General features: G+C 39.4%; 1 protein-coding gene across 4 annotated transcripts in view; it reads left to right on the forward strand.

The window, feature by feature from the left end:
- The window catches only part of LOC125248557 (Down syndrome cell adhesion molecule-like protein 1 homolog), a 142,574-nt gene extending 123,132 nt beyond the window's left edge, over positions 1 to 19,442 (forward strand). For 2 of the 4 annotated variants that reach the window (XM_048160504.1, XM_048160506.1), the window contains exons 21-33: positions 4,379 to 4,532; positions 5,562 to 5,679; positions 5,854 to 6,017; positions 6,469 to 6,567; positions 7,669 to 7,857; positions 8,001 to 8,288; positions 8,559 to 8,714; positions 8,834 to 8,864; positions 9,014 to 9,135; positions 11,375 to 11,527; positions 11,613 to 11,807; positions 11,979 to 12,290; positions 13,570 to 19,442. In XM_048160504.1, coding sequence (XP_048016461.1) covers positions 4,379 to 4,532; positions 5,562 to 5,679; positions 5,854 to 6,017; positions 6,469 to 6,567; positions 7,669 to 7,857; positions 8,001 to 8,288; positions 8,559 to 8,714; positions 8,834 to 8,864; positions 9,014 to 9,135; positions 11,375 to 11,527; positions 11,613 to 11,807; positions 11,979 to 12,290; positions 13,570 to 14,099 — 2,511 coding nt within the window. In that variant the 3' untranslated portion in view covers positions 14,100 to 19,442. The remainder of the gene's footprint in view (positions 1 to 4,378; positions 4,533 to 5,561; positions 5,680 to 5,853; positions 6,018 to 6,468; positions 6,568 to 7,668; positions 7,858 to 8,000; positions 8,289 to 8,558; positions 8,715 to 8,833; positions 8,865 to 9,013; positions 9,136 to 11,374; positions 11,528 to 11,612; positions 11,808 to 11,978; positions 12,291 to 13,569) is intronic. The other 2 variants (XM_048160505.1, XM_048160507.1) reach the window with 1 other exon arrangement.
- Positions 19,443 to 20,595: the final 1,153 nt, after the last annotated feature.

Here is a 20,595-nt window from a genome sequence, read left to right on the forward strand (position 1 = left end):
AGTATAAATCAGTGTTTAGTTTATCATATCGTCTATTTGCGTCTGGATTTGTGGTGAGTGTATTTTTAATCTGTGCATGTGTGAGGTTGTGCTGCAGTATCAGCGGGATGTGTGTGTGTGCGTGTGTGTGTAAATGAGAGGCTCATACTGCAGTGTGTGCATGCAAGCTCACCCTCCCGTCTCATTTGCATATCTGCGTCTCATCACGTTGCCTAGACAACCTCATCTGTTCATCAGGGAGGGCAGGAAACAAGCTGACAGCACACACAAACACACACATACACACACAGGCTCGATCACATTTATAACCACCTCCTCGACAAACACACACACACACACACACATAATTTGTGTACTCTCACACTGAATTAATGTACCTGTCCAGATGTACACATGCTCACTCTCTTCTTTTCTTTTGCTCATTCACAAATCACTCCTCTCTCTCTCTTTTGCTCTCTCTCTGGCCTCTCACAGAGCACGGGGTGATTACTATGTAAATGAGTGTGAGGAGGGGGGGAGGGGGGAGGAGAAGGTGGAGGAGGAGGAAGGGGGGTCAGACTCAGCGTGCGGGGAGTACTTTTGTTCCTCTTTTCATTATCTCCCTCTATCGCTCCCCGGATCACTGCTATCTCCACACCGGAGGAATATTTTAATATCCGATACAGCACTCCACCCCTCCCACCCACACCTCCCGTACCTGATTCATGCTGCGAAAGAGAGAGAAAGGGGGAACGTGGAGGAAAAAGATGAATCGAAATGAACTAGGGAGAGAAGGTTCAGAAGCCTAGTGAGCTGCCTACCTAGACAGCATCATTAGGTATCACAGGCACACTCCCAGAAGGCAGCAGTTTTTAAACTTTTTGATGCCAAGGCCCCCAAATATGATGATGATCCTCTTCCAAAGGACCCCTTCCTAAAATATGAAGACAGCTAAATATATTACCCATTTGTATGTGAAAAATAGCAAGCATGATATGATAAAAGCAATGTCTGTGTATGTGTATTCATTTATAATTATTATGATTATTCTACATAATTAAATGAATAAATTATATTTATATTGATGATATAATTTATATTATTAGATTAACAATAATAATATTATATAGTATAATTTAAAAAAAAAAATCAAATATATAAACCAGCACCAGATGTAGGCTGTGTCCAAAATCGCCCCCCATACCCTTTAATGGGGCACTATTTGAGGGGACAGACATTTGTAGTGGTGTCCGAAACCATAGTGGACGTTATTGTGCGCGCTTATTCAATCCCACAATGCACCACAATGATGAGTATACAAACGATGTATGCTCAATGGCTAGAGAATACCCTAAATGCACTGTGAGAGTCGCATGCCGAATGATTTCCCGCGTCTGACCAGAAGATGGCGCTCAAAGCTGAATCATCCATCCATTTTCCAAACTGCTGGTCCAATGTGGCTATAGCGTAATATCATACAGGTATAATTCCTTTTTAATTGATTATTAAATTGTTTTATTAAGGTTTATACATAGTTTACATGACAGAGTTCAAGATAAATCTTTTCATTACTTCTGGAGCTGCCAGTTTGCTAAGTTTCAAATAATTATTAAACGGCAACCACAGACTATGCAAAAGCGGCAGCCCTTCCGGCACACTCAGAGTCTGAATTCGCTTCACTCCCTCAAGTGAACTATATTGGCAGTTGCTTGGCTGGCACATGCAGTCAGGAAGTATATGACCTGCATGCTGCTGTTTTCACGCTTAAAGGAGCTATATGTAAGATTTTCACTTTAATAAAGCATAAAAATACCCCAATATGTTTGCAGATATTCAGGAAACATGCTAAGTTCACCTACTTGTTTCTCAGAAAAACAATGCTACAGCCAGATATTCTACTTTGAAATGCGCGTTCCGTGTCGGAATGTCTGTCTTTGTTTTGGTCTGTGCGAAACCGTGTGCTGCCAGTTTATCCAATAGTATTTCGACATCACAGGTTGCCAGTTGGCAGAAAACACCGCGTATTGTAGTCATGGAAACCAGCAAACAAACTGGGTCAGAGAATCGCAGATTCTACCTGACCTAAAAAGCCTCTGCATCCATCTAAACATCTCTATGAACAACAGCATATTAAAACAGATAAATCAACTCATCAGCTTACAGTGTGTAAGTCTCCTCAGCTTTCATTGTCAATTGCGCTCCCTTTTGTTGCGTGTCCTCAAGCTGGCAACCCGCGTCTTTGAAGGAGGGGGCGAGGCAAACAATATTTTGAATTTGGACTGCAGTACCTATTTCGACCACTCATTCCTACACAGAGCCCCTTTAAAGTCACATTGTAGTGTATTGTGACACACATCTGAGTGAAACAGATTATCAAAAAGAAAAAGTTGAGTTATGACAGTTCGATAAAAAATTACAAGGTCCTCCACCATAAAATCAATAACATGCATTTAGAAAAGATCCACCTCATGTCGACTTTAACCTTGAGAAAATGATTAAATATTTATATATGATATTTATATAATATATATAACCTTTTGTAAAATGGTCCAAAACCACTGATGAGGATTCCATTCCATTCCATTCTGTTTCCATTTCAGTTAGAATATGCCACCTTAGAAGACAGCTACCTGTGTAGGTAGTATACAGCAAAGCTTCTCACTTGGTTTGGAACAGAGCTATAGTGAAAGAGGGATATTTCTGATTATGAATAGAACATGAAAATATGTTTACCCAAAATTCATTAGCTCACTTAAGAAATCAAACTGATGTGAGAAACACCTCATGAAATGAAACAGCACTGTATGTGGGGTGGGGGGTGGTGTAGTGGGTGCTGTATTAGTGTCAGGACCGAGGGGTACGAAAGATGAGGGCAGCATCCAGGGCAATCGGTGGGAATGACACTGCGCGTGTTTGCATGTCTGCGGGCAGCAGACATTCATCGTGATGAACGCGTTTGGACAGCAGACACACGGCTCTCTTAAACACACTACAATTACAGAGAGCTTGAAGCACAGCCTAACGTCATGTTATTTCTGTGTGTGTACAGTGATACGGTTTTATGTTTTTGTTGTGCATTACAATGAAAGGTGGATATAATAGAAATACTCATCATGGAGTATGTGTGTGTGTGTGTGTCTCGCGCATGCTGAGGTGAGCAGCAGATATCTCTCATTAGTCTGCCTCTATTGTTAGTGTTATCTGAGGCTGACTGATCTAGCGTGTCTAGGGGTATTGTCTTTTTACCCTATCATCTACTTGTGTAAGGCCCCCTGGGTCTCTCTCTCTCTCTCTCTCTCTCTCTCTCTCTCTCTTACACACACACACACACACACACACACACACACAGACAGTTAAGCCTTTTTCACTCACATAAAGAAAAGCAGCAGAAATATCTGTGTGTGTTATTTAGCAAACGCTATTAATTCAAGAGTAAAGGAAAGAACTGTGTTTGAATAATCATTTTCTCCAGGTGCCACCACACCAAGAGTTACACATTCATCTTCACCTTTTAAAGAGCCCAGTATAAATCCTGTATGAAAACAAGTCATCATCTTTCATTTTTAGCTTTAAAAAGCATTTTTATAAAAGCTGAAGCCTAAAGTCAGGCCAGAAACATATACAAGCACAGATATTAATTCTTAGCAAGTGCAGTTCCGTTGTACATAACATAACATAACATAACATACATAACAAAGCCCAGTACTCAGATGGTACATTTAAACCGAATCTGTATTTAAGGTGCAAAATTTTGCGAGCAAAAATAGTCCATTGTCGATTGTCAATAGTGTAGCGATGTACTGTATGAAGCACAGCGCACATAAAAGTCACTTTTACACTTAAGCAGCTTTATGTTGGTCAACATGGCAAAGTAGCCTAAGTTAATACAACAAATTCAAGTGGAATGTGAATTTACATGAATAACTTGAACATAAGTGAATGTGCCCTCACACAAAACTCCTAATCATGCAGATTCCTATTGAAATTACTGGATTTAGCCTCCAAAATGTCGAAGAGCAACACTAGATTTGACCGCACCTGTGTATCTAGATGCAGACATGCTGACAGTTTAAATTATGTTTCACTAGCATCACTGTTTTCAAACGGGTTTCCTGAATAGTATAGTCCTTTAAATTTTAACTAGCTAAAAGAGCAAATTGACTGTAGAAGAAGACAATCAATGTTAATATCCGCTATAGTGCCCCTTGTGGCAGTGCTGAGAATGTGACATACTAGAGTTTCATTACGAATTGCATTCGGACACATTTCGAACTCCAACAATGCTTGAAATCGACCTTACTTGCTATTGTGCATTGTTTTTCTAACATAACATCACTGTGCTGTCTTTATCAGCCCCAGCGTGTTTGTTCGTAACGTTGTGTTCTTGCGATGATCCCAGGCACCCAGCGAATACGAAGCCAACCCTGAGCTGCTGATATACAGAATCACTCACCTAACCCGGGGTCAGCAGTATCTGATCTGGGCGGCTGCCGTCACCACTGCTGGTCGGGGCAACATCAGCGAGAAGGTGACTGTGGAGCCTGCTGGGAAAGGTGAGTCCGCCTAGAGTTTAATGGAAAAAAGTCTTCATGAAGGCCGGTGTCATATATCTTTAATCAGCTCTGTATGCACATGCACTAAAGAAGTCAATATCTGATCTCAAAACAGACAGTTTGAGAGTTTTCAAGCAGGAATCACTGTTTTAGGCTTCCTGTCTGTAATTTTGCTTTATTTACTCAGCAAAATTGTGCAATTGCCTGATAAGGCAGAGGACCTGAGTGAGCACAGGGTCATGCTGTCACTGATGCTCTCTTCTCCTCCTTTTCTTTCATTCTCTCCTGATGGATGAAGCTATAGCCTGTCATTTATTACGTGGAGAGGAGTAAAAGCAACTAAATGAGAAAGAGATGGCAGACAATGACCCGGCCAATATGCCAGACAATGAAGGGGGCAGTTCGATCAATATTTCCTGGGTCAGAAAATGAGAGAGAGAATCTATGTGTGTGTGTGTGTGTGTTCTTTATTATTTAACAACTAGTTCACAGCTAGTTTAAAGAGCAAGAGTCCCTTGATGGCCCATTTTTCCATGTATGTACAATTTCCACTGTGTGAACTGTTGTGGTCACAAAAACATTGTTTGAATACACTAAATTTCCATTATATAACATGTAGAATTTTTATTTTTGGGTGAACTATCCCTTTATGGGTGTTTTTGCATTTAAAAATGTGAGGTGAAGGGCAGTGGAATGGGCAAAAACCGCAAGGTCTCAAAGACATGTTTTTTTAAAAGTTGAACTTATATTACTTTGAGCTCCCCATTTTTAGAACACTGTCATAGCGTGCAAAAAAAGATGTCCATTGTTTTGACTCAACAAAGATGTACATCTAGTGTGTGTTTATGTATAAAAACAATGGAAAAGCAGGGGAATGCAGGTGAACAGTACCTAAAACCCCTTCCCAACTTTTTTTTTTTTACTTCCTTTGGGGGTTCAAACCTTAATTAGGAAGGTCAAACCACCCTAAACCCATTATAATTTGCTCACCGCTATATTTTTATATGACTCTTTGTTTGTCCTACTCAGCTCCTGCTAAAATCCTATCTTTTGGTGGAACGGTGACCACTCCATGGATGAAGGAAGTCCGGCTGCCGTGCAGCTCGGTGGGAGAGCCAACACCCACCATCAAATGGACCAAAGACAGGTCTGGGTTCAGCTTTCGGCACTGAAAAGACTTTTCCATGAGTTTTTGAAATATGAAAAGTAACAGTTCAGTTGTACAACCCCAAATTCCTTCTCTTTTTTTTTGTCCTAAATGTTCACCTCTAGTTTATTAAAATATAAAAAGGTCAATATGATTGTGAATTAATCCTCACAGTGAGGACACCGCCATCCCGGTCACTCAAGATGGTCACCGCAACATTCTTTCAAATGGTACCCTGGTGCTACGCTCTGTGAAAGCCGAGGATTCTGGGTACTACACCTGCACAGCCACCAACACACTGGGGTTTGACACAATCATCGTAAACCTGCTGGTACAAGGTAAGGAAGAGTTTATTTCCTCACAGTCCTGTAAAATGGTCCTGAGTCAACTAGCTTGTTGGTCCTGGAATAGTTCCTACCAATCAGAATTTAGGGTTAAGATGCAGTCACACTGATGAAATTTTGTGTGTAAAGGTCCATTGTCCAATTGAGATCTAGTATGACGCACAACTCACACATTAGCCGCTTTTAAAGCAAGCCGCTTTCTGTCGGTCAACATGGCAAATTTGCGTGACCAACTTAAACCCATTGCAAAATCTGCATGCAGAAATCTTTAACTCTCAAGCAAAATTCTCGATTGTGCAAATTTATATTGATGACTCGATATGGACCATGAAAATTCGCACCTTTAGGGTGGAGATAAGATTATGTGTCATGTTCCAGGACGTTATTGGTGTTTGAATATTAAGAGGAAGATTTCCCACCAATCTGTGTGTGTCCTGTGTTATAGTGCCTCCAGATCAACCACGTTTGACCGTTTCCACCACATCAACTTCTTCTATCACTCTAGCTTGGATTCCTGGAGACAATGGAGGAAGTTCCATTAGAGGTACAAGCTTTTGTCCTGCCTGTTTCTGGTCGCCTCAAACAAGAAGTCTCTTTCTTTATCTCTCTCCCTTTTTCATTTTCTTTTATCCATCTCTGGAGTTTGTTTTATTGTGTTTAGCACATTGTCTCTTTTTTTCTGTCTCTGTCTATCTGTATTTCTCTCAGACTGTGCTTAATCTGTCACATGTTACTGTCAAACTGCTTGCACCTCACAGTAAATTAGGTAAAAACATAGATATCTGTGGTGTTTGTGTGTGGAAAGGTGGGAGGAGAATAAGGAGCACACCAGGCTGTCAGTGGTAAATCCTTTTGATGTGGCGCCCTTTATTTTGCCATCTGCCAAAGCCAAAGTGAGACACCAAATCCGTCCCGCTCCTAATGATGGGCGACGCCATATTGTGCATTAATTTGCATAACTGTGCAGTCAGCATTTTTTCTCTTCTTCTCTGGGTAACTAATGGAGGTTTACAGCCATCTGATCAGCCCTTCATCTGAGAGTCTTACGCTGTGATTAGTCTGTAAGGTCAATGCGCCATCTAGTGGTGATGTTAGGAAGTCTTTATCACAATGTCCCAGAGTTATGCTTGTGCCAAAATCATGAATTTAATTCCCAGGAATTTTCATGAACTAAAATAAAATGTATTTTTTAAAATGTATGTAATGTAGTATGCAACAATAAACATATGCTGCATTTCAGTTAGTTCAGTTATAATCTTATAAATAAAAATGCATTTTTACCAGTTAAATAAATATTGTATTTATTTGACAGCATTTTGTCAGTCTTCTCAAATAATGAGTCATTCAATTGCTTCTAGTTATAGAAATGGGAAGTCCAGTGGGATACAGTATCCTATGCAGTGTGCTCTACTTTTGCACATTTTGGCAAATGTAGTCATCTGGGTGTTTCTGCATCTAGAAAATGTACATATTGTACACAGCATAACTACTCCATACTGCATACTCCACAAGCAATAGTATATTAGTATGCTATTCGAATATATTTTTAGACTCCAAAACACACCCTTTTATTACAGTATTATTTTGAACAGAATCCTAGAATTCAAGCAGCTGTCCCATAATGCATATGTCTGTGTGTGTTCAGGTTTTGTGCTGCAGTATTCAGTAGATAACACTGAGGAGTGGAAGGATGTCTTCATTAGCTCCAGCGAACGCTCTTTCAAGTTGGACAACTTGCGCTGTGGAACCTGGTACAAAGTCAAACTTGCAGCAAAAAACAGTGTGGGAGCCGGTCGCATCAGCGAGATCATTGAGGCCAAGACTCATGGCAGAGGTGAGACGTTCTAGCTAGCTTATTTTCTTCCCTGAAAAACTCTTGTACCTTTTATCAAGCTTCTTTATATGCTGTTTTTTTTTTTTTCAACATGGTTGTAGTATGAACTCAGTCAATCATTAGTATTGTTCCTTGTTTTGCAGAGCCGCAATTCAATAAGGACCAGCCCCTGTTCACCCACATCAACTCCACCCACGCCCGCCTCAACCTGCAGGGCTGGACGAGCGGCGGCTGCCCCATCACTGCTGTCCTTCTAGAGTTCCGCCCCAAAGGCACCTGGGCCTGGCAGAGCGTGCGCACCAACGCCTCGGCTGATATCTTCCTCGCCGAGCTGCGTGAGGCCACCTGGTATGAGCTGAAGATGAAGGCGTGCAACAGCGCCGGCTGTGGGAACCAGAGCTCCCAGTTTGCCACGCTAGATTATGATGGCAGTAAGTCCCAGTACACAAAGCGTCGGCTATAATAAAATGACATGATGTGAATGCACCATCAGTCAAGTCACTGTCATTCTGTACTTTAGTACGGATGTACAAATATATTTCCGCCAGGGCATGTACAACAGGACGACACAAAAGAACATGTACAATTAGCAGCTAAATCAATTAATTAATCTGTTTTTAGGCCTGAATTTTAGCGATAAGAGCCTTGACATGAGCTTTATCTTGATCTCTTCACTTATCTCTATTTCCTTTCCTCCGCAGGCACTATTCCGCCTATTAAATCAGCGCGAGGGGAAGGGGACGATGTTAAAAAGCTTTTCTCTATCGGCTCCCCTGTCATCCTGGTCACATTGGGCATGGCGCTACTCTTCATTATCCGCAAGAAACGCAAAGAAAAGAGACTCAAGAGACTCAGAGGTGAGCTAGAGAGTGAAAGAGGCTGGAAACTGTATATATATATATATATATATATATATATATATAAATTACATAATTTTACAGGAGTGTTTAAATAAAATACCTGTTTGCCTCTGTAGATGCTAAGAGCTTGGCTGAGATGCTTATCAGGTAAGGATATAGTTAATAGTCTGTGCAAAAATTAAAACATTAATCTCATTAATTCCTTATGAAATGTGTGTGTTTAAGGAAGTGGCAGTGGCAATACTTTTTGTGTGTGTGTGTGTGTGTGTCTGTCTTTGGTTGTTTTGCACCTGGAGCAGTAAGAACAATCGAAGTTTTGACACTCCAGTTAAAGGCCCACCTCAGGGACCCCGGCTGCACATAGATATCCCCCGCGTGCAGCTGCTCATCGAGGATAAAGAGGGAATCAAACAGATAGGTCAGTGTGTACTGTATGTGTATGCATGTGCTGTTGAGTCATATGTAAGTCATGGCAATATACCTGTAAGAAATATTATTATATTAGATTATGAATTAGCAAATAATGGTATTAATGCAAAGACTAATTAAAAAGTAAGTAAACAACTCACCCACTTAGATATCACCACTTTGTCACATAATCAAACTTGAAATGACATGATCTGTGAGGGTGAGCAATCATTTACTGAAATTAAAGGTAGATCTCAGTGTGTGACCATCACGACACCTGCAGTGTTTATCAAGCTTCAATGACTGGTGATGCTAAAATAAGTTGACTATTAAAAAGAACAGCTGAACATCAGTCCACAAATAAAATGTAGATGTAATCTGAATTCTGTTGCTGTTCCCTTATTTTGTAATTATTGTAAAAATGCTTAAAATGCACTTACGGAAGAGAATTAGGGCCAAGCAATAATAAAAAAATAAAACCATCTCGAGATTAAAGTTGTTAAATTTCCGAAAAAAAACTTCAAGAAATTTCAAGAAAAAAGTCGAGATAAAATGTTGAAAATAAACTCGTTAAATTACGAGAAAAAAGTTGTTAGATTATGAGAACAAATTCGTTAAATTATGAGAAAAATGTCGTTAAGTTTCGAGAAAAAAGTCGAGATAAAATGTTGAGAATAAAGTCATTAAATTACGAGAAAAAAAGTTGTTAGATTGAGAACAAATTCGTTAAATTATGAGAAAAATATCGTTAAATTTCGAGAAAAAAGTCGAGATAAAATCTTGAGAATAAACTCATTAAATTACAATAAAAAAAGTTGTTAAATTATGAGAACAAATTCGTAAAGAATTTGTTCTCGTAATTTAACGACTTTTTTCTCATAATTTAATGAGTCGTTAAATTATGAGAACAAATTCGTAAAGAAGAGTTTATTCTCAACATTTTATCTTGACTTTTTCCTTGTAATTTAACGATTTTTTTTCTCATAATTTAATGTTTATTCTCAACATTTTATCTCAACTTTTTTCTTGAAATTTAACGACATTTTTCTCATAATTTAATGAATTTGTTCTCGTAATTTAACAACTTTTTTCTTGTAATTTAATGACTTTATTCTCAACATTTTATCTCGACTTTTTTCTTGAAATTTAACGACATTTTTCTCATAATTTAATGAATTTGTTCTCGTAATTTAACAACTTTTTTCTTGTAATTTAATGACTTTATTCTCAACATTTTATCTCGACTTTTTTCTCGAAATTTAACAAGTTTTTTTCTCGTAATTTAACGAGTTTATTCTCAACATTTTATCTCGACTTTTTTCTTGAAATTTAACGAGTTTTTTCTCGTAATTTAACGAGTTTATTCTCAACATTTTATCTCAACTTTTTTCTTGAAATTTAACGACATTTTTCTCATAATTTAATGAATTTGTTCTTGTAATTTAACAACTTTTTTCTTGTAATTTAATGACTTTATTCTCAAAATTTTATCTCGACTTTTTTCTTGAAATTTAACGACATTTTTCTCATAATGTAATGAATTTGCTCTCGTAATTTAACAACTTTTTTCTTGTAATTTAATGACTTTATTCTCAACATTTTATCTCGACTTTTTTCTCGAAATTTAACAAGTTTTTTCTCGTAATTTAACGAGTTTATTCTCAACATTTTATCTCGACTTTTTTCTTGAAATTTAACGAGTTTTTTCTCGTAATTTAACGAGTTTATTCTCAACATTTTATCTCGACCTTTTTCTCGAAATTTAACGAGTTTTTAACTTTTAACTTAATCTCGAGATGGATTTTTTTTTTTTATTATTATTGCTTGGCCCTAATCCTCTTCCGTATGCACTTGATGAGAAATATATGTGGATTTATTGGTATATTGTTAATGTAAAAGAACAAAATAGAATAATTGTATTGGGTATTTTTCTGTTTCTTTCTTCTTTTTGATAGTGTAAGTAATGTTTATATAACCTGGAAAATGTCAAAACATAAAAGAAGAGTGAAAACTCTGCCTCCTTATTTCAGAACAGTACTGCACGCCGTTGTTTGAATGTTAGTGTATATTATATTAATTTTAAATTGCTCATTTTCTCACGTCTATTTTTATATATTCTAAGGAATTTAAGAAGTCAAAATCTGAGACAAAATTGATTACTGAATGAAACCTGGCTAAAGAACTCCTAAACTATGAAAGTACTTTTTTTTTCTTCAAGGTATGTTTTTTTTCTCTGTTGTGTGCGATAGGTGAAGACAAGGCCACCATCCCTGTGACCGACACAGAGTTCAGCCAATCAGTGAACCCTCAGAGCTTCTGTACGGGCGTGTCTGTGCATCACCCCGCCCTCATACAGAACACAGGCCCTTTGATTGATATGTCGGACATCAGGCCTGGCACCAGTATGTCACAGCTCGCCCATTCAATCCATAAAAGAAGGTATCATTTGTGAATGTTTCATACACACTCTCATGTTACCTTTCTCAGATCCAGTATCGAGGAAGAGCGTGAAGTCTGCGCATAGCACGAGGAACCGCTATTCCAGCCAGTGGACTCTGACTAAATGCCAGGCATCCACACCTGCTCGCACGCTTACCTCAGACTGGCGGACAGTGGGCTCCCAGCATGGCATCACGGTCACAGAAAGTGACAGCTACAGTGCCAGCCTGTCCCAGGACACAGGTCCACATACTCACACACACACACTCAAATTTCAAGTTTTAAAAATATTTATGGTCTCATTAGCCATAAACTGCCCACTTTGAAAGAAAGGGGCTGTTACACCAGCACATAAAGTGATCGCCCACAGTTTAACAGTGTGTTCACTCTAACTCTGTTCTCTCCTGTTGTCAGATAAGGGACGTAACAGTATGGTGTCCACAGAGAGTGCGTCTTCCACGTATGAGGAGCTGGCCCGAGCGTACGAACACGCTAAGCTGGAAGAGCACCTGCAGCACGCCAAGTTTGAGATCACAGAGTGCTTCATCTCAGACAGCTCCTCCGATCAGATGACCACGGGAACCAATGATAACGCAGACAGCATGACCTCTATGAGCACACCATCCGAACCGGGCATCTGTCGCTTCACTGCCTCCCCACCCAAACCACAAGACTACGACCGCGGCAAAAACGTGGCAGTGCCCATTCCCCACCGCGCCAACAAGAGTGAGTTGACGACACATCTAAATGGTTTTGTAATCTTAAGCATTTAGTATTGGAGCTGTAAAGTCCAGCTTCTGTCATTTCCAAAACTGTTTATCCCTTATTATAAATCATATTTATTATATAAAATATTATAGATATTAATTTTTATTAAATAACTTTTTATTATAATATTTTTCTAATAATAATAATTATTCTGATATTTCTAAAGGGGTTAAATTAAATACAAAATAAATGGTTTGAAAATGTAAAGTATGAAATATAAAACACATGCATGTATATAATACTATAAAAAGTTTAAATGTTTTGCATATGTATAATTTCAGTGAACATTTTATGATATTTCTGAGGGTTTATTTAAAAAATATATAAAAAATAAATATTTATATAATTATGAATATAAGTAACGTTTTTAATTATATTTTACACTTTTATGAATTTCTAAAATATTTTGTTACAAAACAAATAATAATTATGTTTTATTATTTATATTATTATTTATATAATAAATATAAAATAAATAATCACATAATTGTATTATTTTATATAATTTCTAATTAAATTTTCTATTAAATTTTTTTATAAAAAAATAAATATTACAAAAACAAATAAATAACAACTATAATCAAGGCTTGACATTAACACCCACCAAATGCGGGTGGATTTCAGCAGTGGCGTGTAACGCAGTCACTTCTACGAGCCAATCTGACGGGTTGAATTTTATATAATATACATTTTTCAAAAGTAGTCTTTCAAAAAGGCATCTGAAATTATGAACTAAGTACAATTTAGTGTTGTCAAAATGTCAATTTTTTCAATACATATCAATACGAAAATATCTGAAAACTCATTTTCCACAGAATAGATACACATTACCATTTTTGCTCACACCCACAGTGCGCGCACATAAAGCCGCCTCTCAGTACTAAACTGAGTTCTTTTTCGCTGCCTATTGCACTTAAACAGTCCAATACACGCAAAATAATGTCAAAATGCCGGTCTTGGCGAGTATTCATGTGAATACAGTCAGTTATGTTTTAAGTGAACGTAAACAGTTGAGAAAGAAAGCGCATGTGTAACAGTATAATGGGTCAATGCGTCAGGTCTTAAAGTGACAGCAGCCTAATATACCTGCTGCCAAATTATGAGATAATATTAAAAATATCTGTATGGCAGTTTTCCCCCATGGTATCAATGTCAACATTGTTGAGAAAATCTATATCTAACAGCCTCCAACTACAGATTTAATATTGTTTAACTGACACTTCCCTCTGTCCTGCAGGTGAGTACTGTAACCTCCCCCTCTACATGAAGACGGACCCTTTCTTCCGGAAACAGGCAGAGCTGCACGACCCCTGCCCTGTGGTCCCACCCCGCGAGGCCTCCATCCGGAGCCTCGCCGCCCGGGCCTACCACACACAGGGCCGCCACATGACATTAGACCCCTCCAAGCAGCAGGCCCTGACGCTGGGCCACGGCGGCCTGAGCAGCCTGACCAGCTCAGGGGCCTCCGGTACGTCGGGCCCAGCCTCAAGCGGGGCCGCTGGGAGCTCCAGCATCAGCTCAGGCACGGCCACCCTGCCCCAGAGGACTCTCACCATGCCCAGCACCTCCTCCACCTCCTCGGCCCCAAGCGGGGCGGCCGCCGGAGCAGGAGCCAGTGCAAGCTCCACGGGAGGCAGCGGCCCGACGCCCGGCAGCTCCAAGGTCGGGGGATCCAGAGACTCTCTGCTAGAGAGCAGCTCGTCCGGCCTGGGCAGACTGCAAAAGCAGAATGCTGGGGCGTACTCCAAATCCTACACTCTGGTGTAGCTCACACGTATACACATACAGTACGTTCACACACACACCTGGAGTCTGGGCAGGGGCGGAAACGAACAATGGCGGGACAGGGGTCTCTCTCTTTTCCTCTCTTTTACCTTTATTTGCTTTCCTTTTTTTAATTCTTCTGCTCAAGCTTTTTATCTGGCCTTCTCCAGGATTAAATATGCCAAACCCCCAGACCCTTTCCCCTGATTTTGCCTTGTTTTTGACTTAAGTTGTATCCTTCTCTCCCCCACCCCCCACTCCTTCTCTCTGTCAAAGACACCTTGGACCTTATGCACGAAATGCTTTCCATGTGCACTTGTTCATTTGATTTCTCGACTTCAGAAAATAGGAAAAAGCGGTTTTAAGAGATATATTGTTTCGCATTGACCCGTCTAGATGTTTTTAGGCTGTTGAAAAAGTGTCTCTTTTTTATGTCTCTCGCATAGCTTCATACTGCAACGCATTGCCTCGGAAAGCTTATGCATAAACGAATCCACCACGGTGTTCACCTTCCGCCCCTCCTGATCCACATCGGTCTGGAAAAACAGCTTGAAGACGAAAGTCTCAACCGCCTGAATCGAGTCTTTGGGATTTTTTTCATGCAATTGATGACACAGTATAGAGTGTTATTGACTATTTTGTAAACAAACAAGAAAAAAAAATCAAGAAAAAAATGTCTGGAGCCATTTTCACAGCGGATGTATGGTTACTGTACTTTTATTTTTTTGTTGGGTTTTCTGTTTTCGAAATTTTGAACTTTAGCACTAAGGAGGGCCAGGTGGATCCACTGAGCTTTCTCAAGCTTGTGTATGTGTGGTGTGTGTGTATGCATGTGTATGTATATGTGTAAATATATATGTATACATGTGGCAAGCACACAACCAGGCCTACACGCTTGGTCTCTCGGCATCGGAAAGGGAGCGGCTTGGAGACGCCAAGTGCCACCCATTGAGCTACATGGTCTAGAGTTCGTCTGAAAGGGGGACAGGATATAGGGAGTGTGTAAAGGGTAGACGCGTCTCCCTTCTCATCTCTCTTGGCTGCCTTCGATATGAAAGAAAGGCTCTTGTTTTGCTGTTTGTTGGTTGGTTCGTTCGTTTGTTCGATTGTTTGTGTTTGATGCCATATACTTATTACCCCTCCTTCCCCACCCAGACCTCCCCAAAAACGTCACCACTTCCTCTGTCTCACTGTGAACGCCTAACAGCCTCTCCTGGATGGACCGAGCACAGGCAGAAAGGCGGGAAGAGGGCAGAGAGGTAGGGAGGAATTAGAGGCAGACGGGCCCGTGAACAGAGAGGGAGAGATATCTGCCGTCGCTGTGTAGCTTTTCTGCGTTTGTTCATCGTTTCTCTTTATTCTTTGCTTTCCTTCCCCACACGAAGACTCTAGCGGTCATTCCTATTTGAAGGTCATAGAGACTCTAGCTTTAGGTAGCGCAGGGGTGGATAAAGGAGGGAATGAGTGAAATGTAGGAGGGGAAGGTTTCATTCAGCCCCAAAATGAATCGAATATCCTCTCAATCCTCCTTCGTTCACTCAGTTTCCAAAGCAAAGCCCCATCACAGAGAAACTTCCAAAAATCGACAAACTCTCCCAATGATTTCAATGGAAAAAAGTACTACATCAGGGCTCCTGCAATACAAAAGAAGAAAAAAAAAAGAAAATATATTGCAATGTTTGTTGTCAAAATATATACATATATATTTCTATCTAAAGATATAGTAAATATATACGTGGTGAGAGCAGAGATTTAATGCCATATCTAATTGAAAAAGAAAAATTTTATTTTAAAAAAAGATTTGAAGACAATCGCTCAGTGGGAGGTGCAGCAGTAAGCGAGAGGAGGTGTCGATCACGAAACGCTGAGACAAACGGGTAACATAACTAAGAGAGATTGAAAAAGAACGGCAGAGGGTGTGTTTCGACATGCCGCAGCAGTCGCCGTTTTGGGAATTCTGGGAAAAGACCTTTGAGATTCCCAAACTAACTTCCTGTCATCGTTATAATCAGCCGGGCTGCATAGTGCAACGTGCCTGTATGGTACGAAGGAGATATTTATGGACATTTCCCAACACACTCTCTACAGTTGCTTGGAAACAATGGAAATTTGCCACCGCAACTCCAGCTCGTAGATGGACCCACGACATCTGTGAGCGCCATCTGAATCCGTGCACCATCTCTACTGCCCAAACGAATAGTATAAAATACCCACAGTGCTTAGAGAGCTTTCCGTCAGGCCCTTAAAGAGACCGTTCACCCAAAATTGAAAATTCGGTCATCATTTACTCAACCTCATGTCGTTCCAAACCGGTATGACTTTATTTTTTCTGTGGAACACAAAAGAAAATGTTTTGAAGTGTTGTTTTTTTTTTCCTATAAAAAGAAAAAAGGGGAGATGCAAAGTTATCTCACCACTGTTGGAGTTTTCATAAAAAGGCGGCCCCGTCTGCAGGTATGAGTGTGATTAATTAGCCAAAATTGAGGAAACACAAAGATGATTACATTAGGGCTTTTCACACTGCGCTTAACCCTGGGTTATCGTCGTTCTAAACACAGCTTGTTTTAGCCCCGGGTAAAGGCAAGTTTCCCACTAATTTAGAAGCGGGGTTAGCACCTCTTTTTACCCGGGGTTATGAAACCCTGCTCTGGAGCAGGATTAGCCCCGCTTTTGCAGTGTTAACTCCACATTGCGGTGCCAAACTTGTACAGTGTGAAATGATGCAGCTAGATGCTTAGTAACAGACAACCAATCGCGTACTCTTATTTGCCTGCTTTGGACAGTCACGGAAAAATTGCACATTGTATATAAACAGTAAATTCAGCATTTGAGAGGAAAAATGTCAAATTCCGACAGAAAACGCAACAATTTGAGTGAAGATCTTTTCATTCTTACCTTTATAGTCTGAAATGTTCATTCAGTATAAACTCGATAGTACAGTCGGCAATACGAGGATGCGCAATGCTAGAGCCAGGGTTGCCAGGTTTTCACAACAAAACCTGCCCAATTGCTACTCAAAACTAGCCCAATCAAGTTTTAACGGGGGGTCCCACAGTAAAAATCACGTTCCGGGGGGTAAAATCTGTGTTTTTGGCGGAGCTCCCCAGGTAAAAGTTGCATTCCAGGGGCTAAATGTCATGTTATTTGGGGTCGCTTCAACCCGCGGACATGAAAAACAACCCGCGGCAACAGTGTAAATGTAGCCCAATTCCACGGGAAAACCACAGACGTGGCAACACTGGCTAGAGCTTATGTAAACAGGACGCGTGCTACTTTCATCCAATCAGTGACACTGATACTGCAAATATGCAAATAAGAACTTTAACCCAGGGTTTAGGAATACCCAGGATTAATTGTTAAATTATGAGCAGTGTAAAACGTGAAGCAAGATAACCCAGGGCTTAGAATGACCCAGGGTTAACTATTTCAACAGTGAAAAGCCCTATTATTTTTCACCAAAATTTCTATAGATATTGCAATAATGTTGTTGCGCAACAGTAATCGTGTAGTGAAAATCTGATATTGTGACGGGCCCAAATGAACAAAATTTGAACCCCAATGACTTTAATTGAATATCAAAAAAAAAAATTCCTCTTTAATTTTTCAAAGAAAAAAAAATAAGGTTTAGAATGACATAGGAGAATAAATTATCACAAATTAAAATTTCAGGGTGAACCGTCCGTTTAAGGTGAGATCGCTCCTGTGATTTTAAAAATTTAAGCTTACAGCATGTCTGAAAGGTCAGATCTTATATATCAGGGGAAAGATCGCTACATTTATGTACTGCATATTTATTGGTGACTTATAACATGCAACCCCTGCAGACGTCAGCACAGGAAATATAGCACACGTTCATAGTTTGTTCAACAGGATTCAGTTATATGCAGCCGCCTGAGCATATCTCATGTTAGGAAGACTTGACACAACAAATCCTAAGGGACAGAATAGGGACGTGTCATGTTGGGTTAAAAATTGAGCGTATTGAACGATAATATATCTGTTTTTGGCATATGAAAGAAAATCTGTTTGACTTACCACCAGGAGATGTTTTATTGGTGGCTTGATAAATTAGGATTGTTACAGTGTACCCAAAGCTGTGTAAGATAAATAAATTTGATCGCCCAGATCTAAACCAATCTTGAGACATAGTTGCGAAGAATGTGGATTTGTTTTAAAAACAATGAAAGAAGTATGTGTTCCTCTTATTGCTGCTCAAATGCCCACTGACTGGGTTTTGTCTGTCTGTTTAATGGCAGACGTGCCCAGTGCATTTTGCCATGAACGTTTCATTAGGATTAGACCAATATCTATATCAGTATTCATGCCTGTTCAGGTGAAACATTTTGTGAAAATATTCCCTTGACCACCCCACAAAGCCCTCACGTCCCATGATTTTTCACATTTAAAAGACAGTTGCTGACTTGAATTACATTTTTTCTTTTCTTTTTTTTTTTTTTTTTTTTTTGCTTTGTTTATAAAAAATATATGTATCCAACTTAGTTTTTTGTTTGATTCTATGAGGATTTATGTTGAAAAGAAAATGCAGTTGTGTTACGCAATGGGGCAGGCCTGTTTAGCCAGTCGAATCAGGGACCCCAAGCTCCAACCAATCACAGGAGAAGCTGTGTGAATACTGGGCGGAGTCAGGAATAGAACTCCAACCCCACACGCCTGTTTCCCCGCCCAAATGATCCGATTAGCCCCTTTTCATCAACCAATAAAAAAATCCTGCTATACCCAAGACCTCCCTGTCAGCATAATTTCTAATCTACAAATAAAGACTCTTGTATATATGAAACTGTTTTGTATAAATAATTACTATTTTCGACATCTCCATTAGCAACCAGGGCACAATTGTAAGTCTGGTTAAAGGTATAACTTTAAATGTGAGGGGATTAAAAAGACAAAAAAAGTATAAAATCTAACAAAAAATACTTTACACCTTGAGTTTTGAATGGGGCACATAAACCCAGACCAGACGTCTGGTGTTTGATTTATCTTTTCCTTTTTATAATTTGTCTTATGTTTTTATTCATTTATGTTGTTGGTTGTTTTGTTTGTTTTTACTTTTGTTTTGTTTCTACCTTTTGGTTAACTTGACGAAAAATGGCATTGCATGCTCTGAATATTTTGCTGGTTATTAAAAGAAAAAGGAAAAGGAGACAAATAACTAAAGGGGAAAAAAGTTTAAAAAATGCGGAGGGGATTCCTAAACTTTTATGGAAAAGTTGCTTCAATTTGCAATTGCTTGTGTTTAAATATACAGTTTTTTTTTCTATGAAAACAACACAAAAACAGAAAAAGAGTACTCCAACACCTTGTGCAATAAAGCTATCTTTCTATGAATGGTGCCTTGACCCTTGTGTGGTTTTTTTTAGGATATAGAATAAATATTTCCTGCATCACTTGCATCTATCTATCTATCTATCTATCTATCTATCTATCTATCTATCTATCTATCTATCTATCTATCTATCTGTCTGTCTGTCTGTCTGTCTATCTGTCATTTAGAAAACAAAGAAATGGAAAACAAGTGTGTTTATATTCAGATTTAAGGCACTATTTCTTGTTTATTTTGTCTTCTATATAATCTAAGTGTGGGTATCTGCAAGTTGGAGTAATATGCGTGACGTAAGGTAGGGGCATGGAGAAAGGTCTTTATAATTGGTCACAAAACTGTCTGTCAGGGTGTGGGGTAGGGTTAGGGGTTAGTTTCTGTTGTAGCAATTCACCTGCGAGTTTTCCACTTGCACCAGCTCACCAGCAGAGGGAAGAATGACTACATCTGGTTTTGGAGGGAGAACTTGGGGTTTGTAAAATGTTTATTGAATGTGATTGTACGTTGCCATGGCAGTTTATAAAAATCACTAGACTTTCAAATGATAGATTTTCACATTGCTTCCCACCTGGGCACATTGCACTTGCTCACCTAGGCACATATAGGGGCGTTTCCTATGAGGAGGCAAGAGAGGCAGTGTCTCCTCAAAACAATTGGATGAGAAAATAATTGATATTACAAAAATAAAACATTGCAAATATTACAAAATGTGACATTAAAACTAAAGTGCATAAATGTTTCTAAAGTAACACTGTCCAACAGCGACACCATGCCACAGGTAAAGTTACAGCGGGACGCCACGTCTCTCTTGCCTCCTCTGAGCCCATTAACTTGTAACAGACCCCCAAAGTGTGTGTTGCCAGATTGGAAATATCAAAGTATCATACCAGTAGCTCAAAATGATCTATATGGAAGAAAATTATCGTACACGAAACATACAGAATACAGCTATTTATCTAGACCAAGAACTTTTTGACACGACCTGCAAATTACCACAATAGTTAAATAACTAGGCGTACCTTAGTGGGAAGGTCTAAACTCCACCTCTGGGTCGCTGTCATGGAAAGCCTGTGTGTTGCCAGATGTTGAGGGGGCCTTTTGCGGTACAGATTTGATGCCGTCGTGGAACGCATGTACTTTTTGGCTTAAGAGCAGGGCACC

This window comes from Megalobrama amblycephala, linkage group LG16 (genome assembly GCF_018812025.1).
Source record: "Megalobrama amblycephala isolate DHTTF-2021 linkage group LG16, ASM1881202v1, whole genome shotgun sequence".
Lineage (NCBI taxonomy): Eukaryota > Metazoa > Chordata > Actinopteri > Cypriniformes > Xenocyprididae > Megalobrama > Megalobrama amblycephala.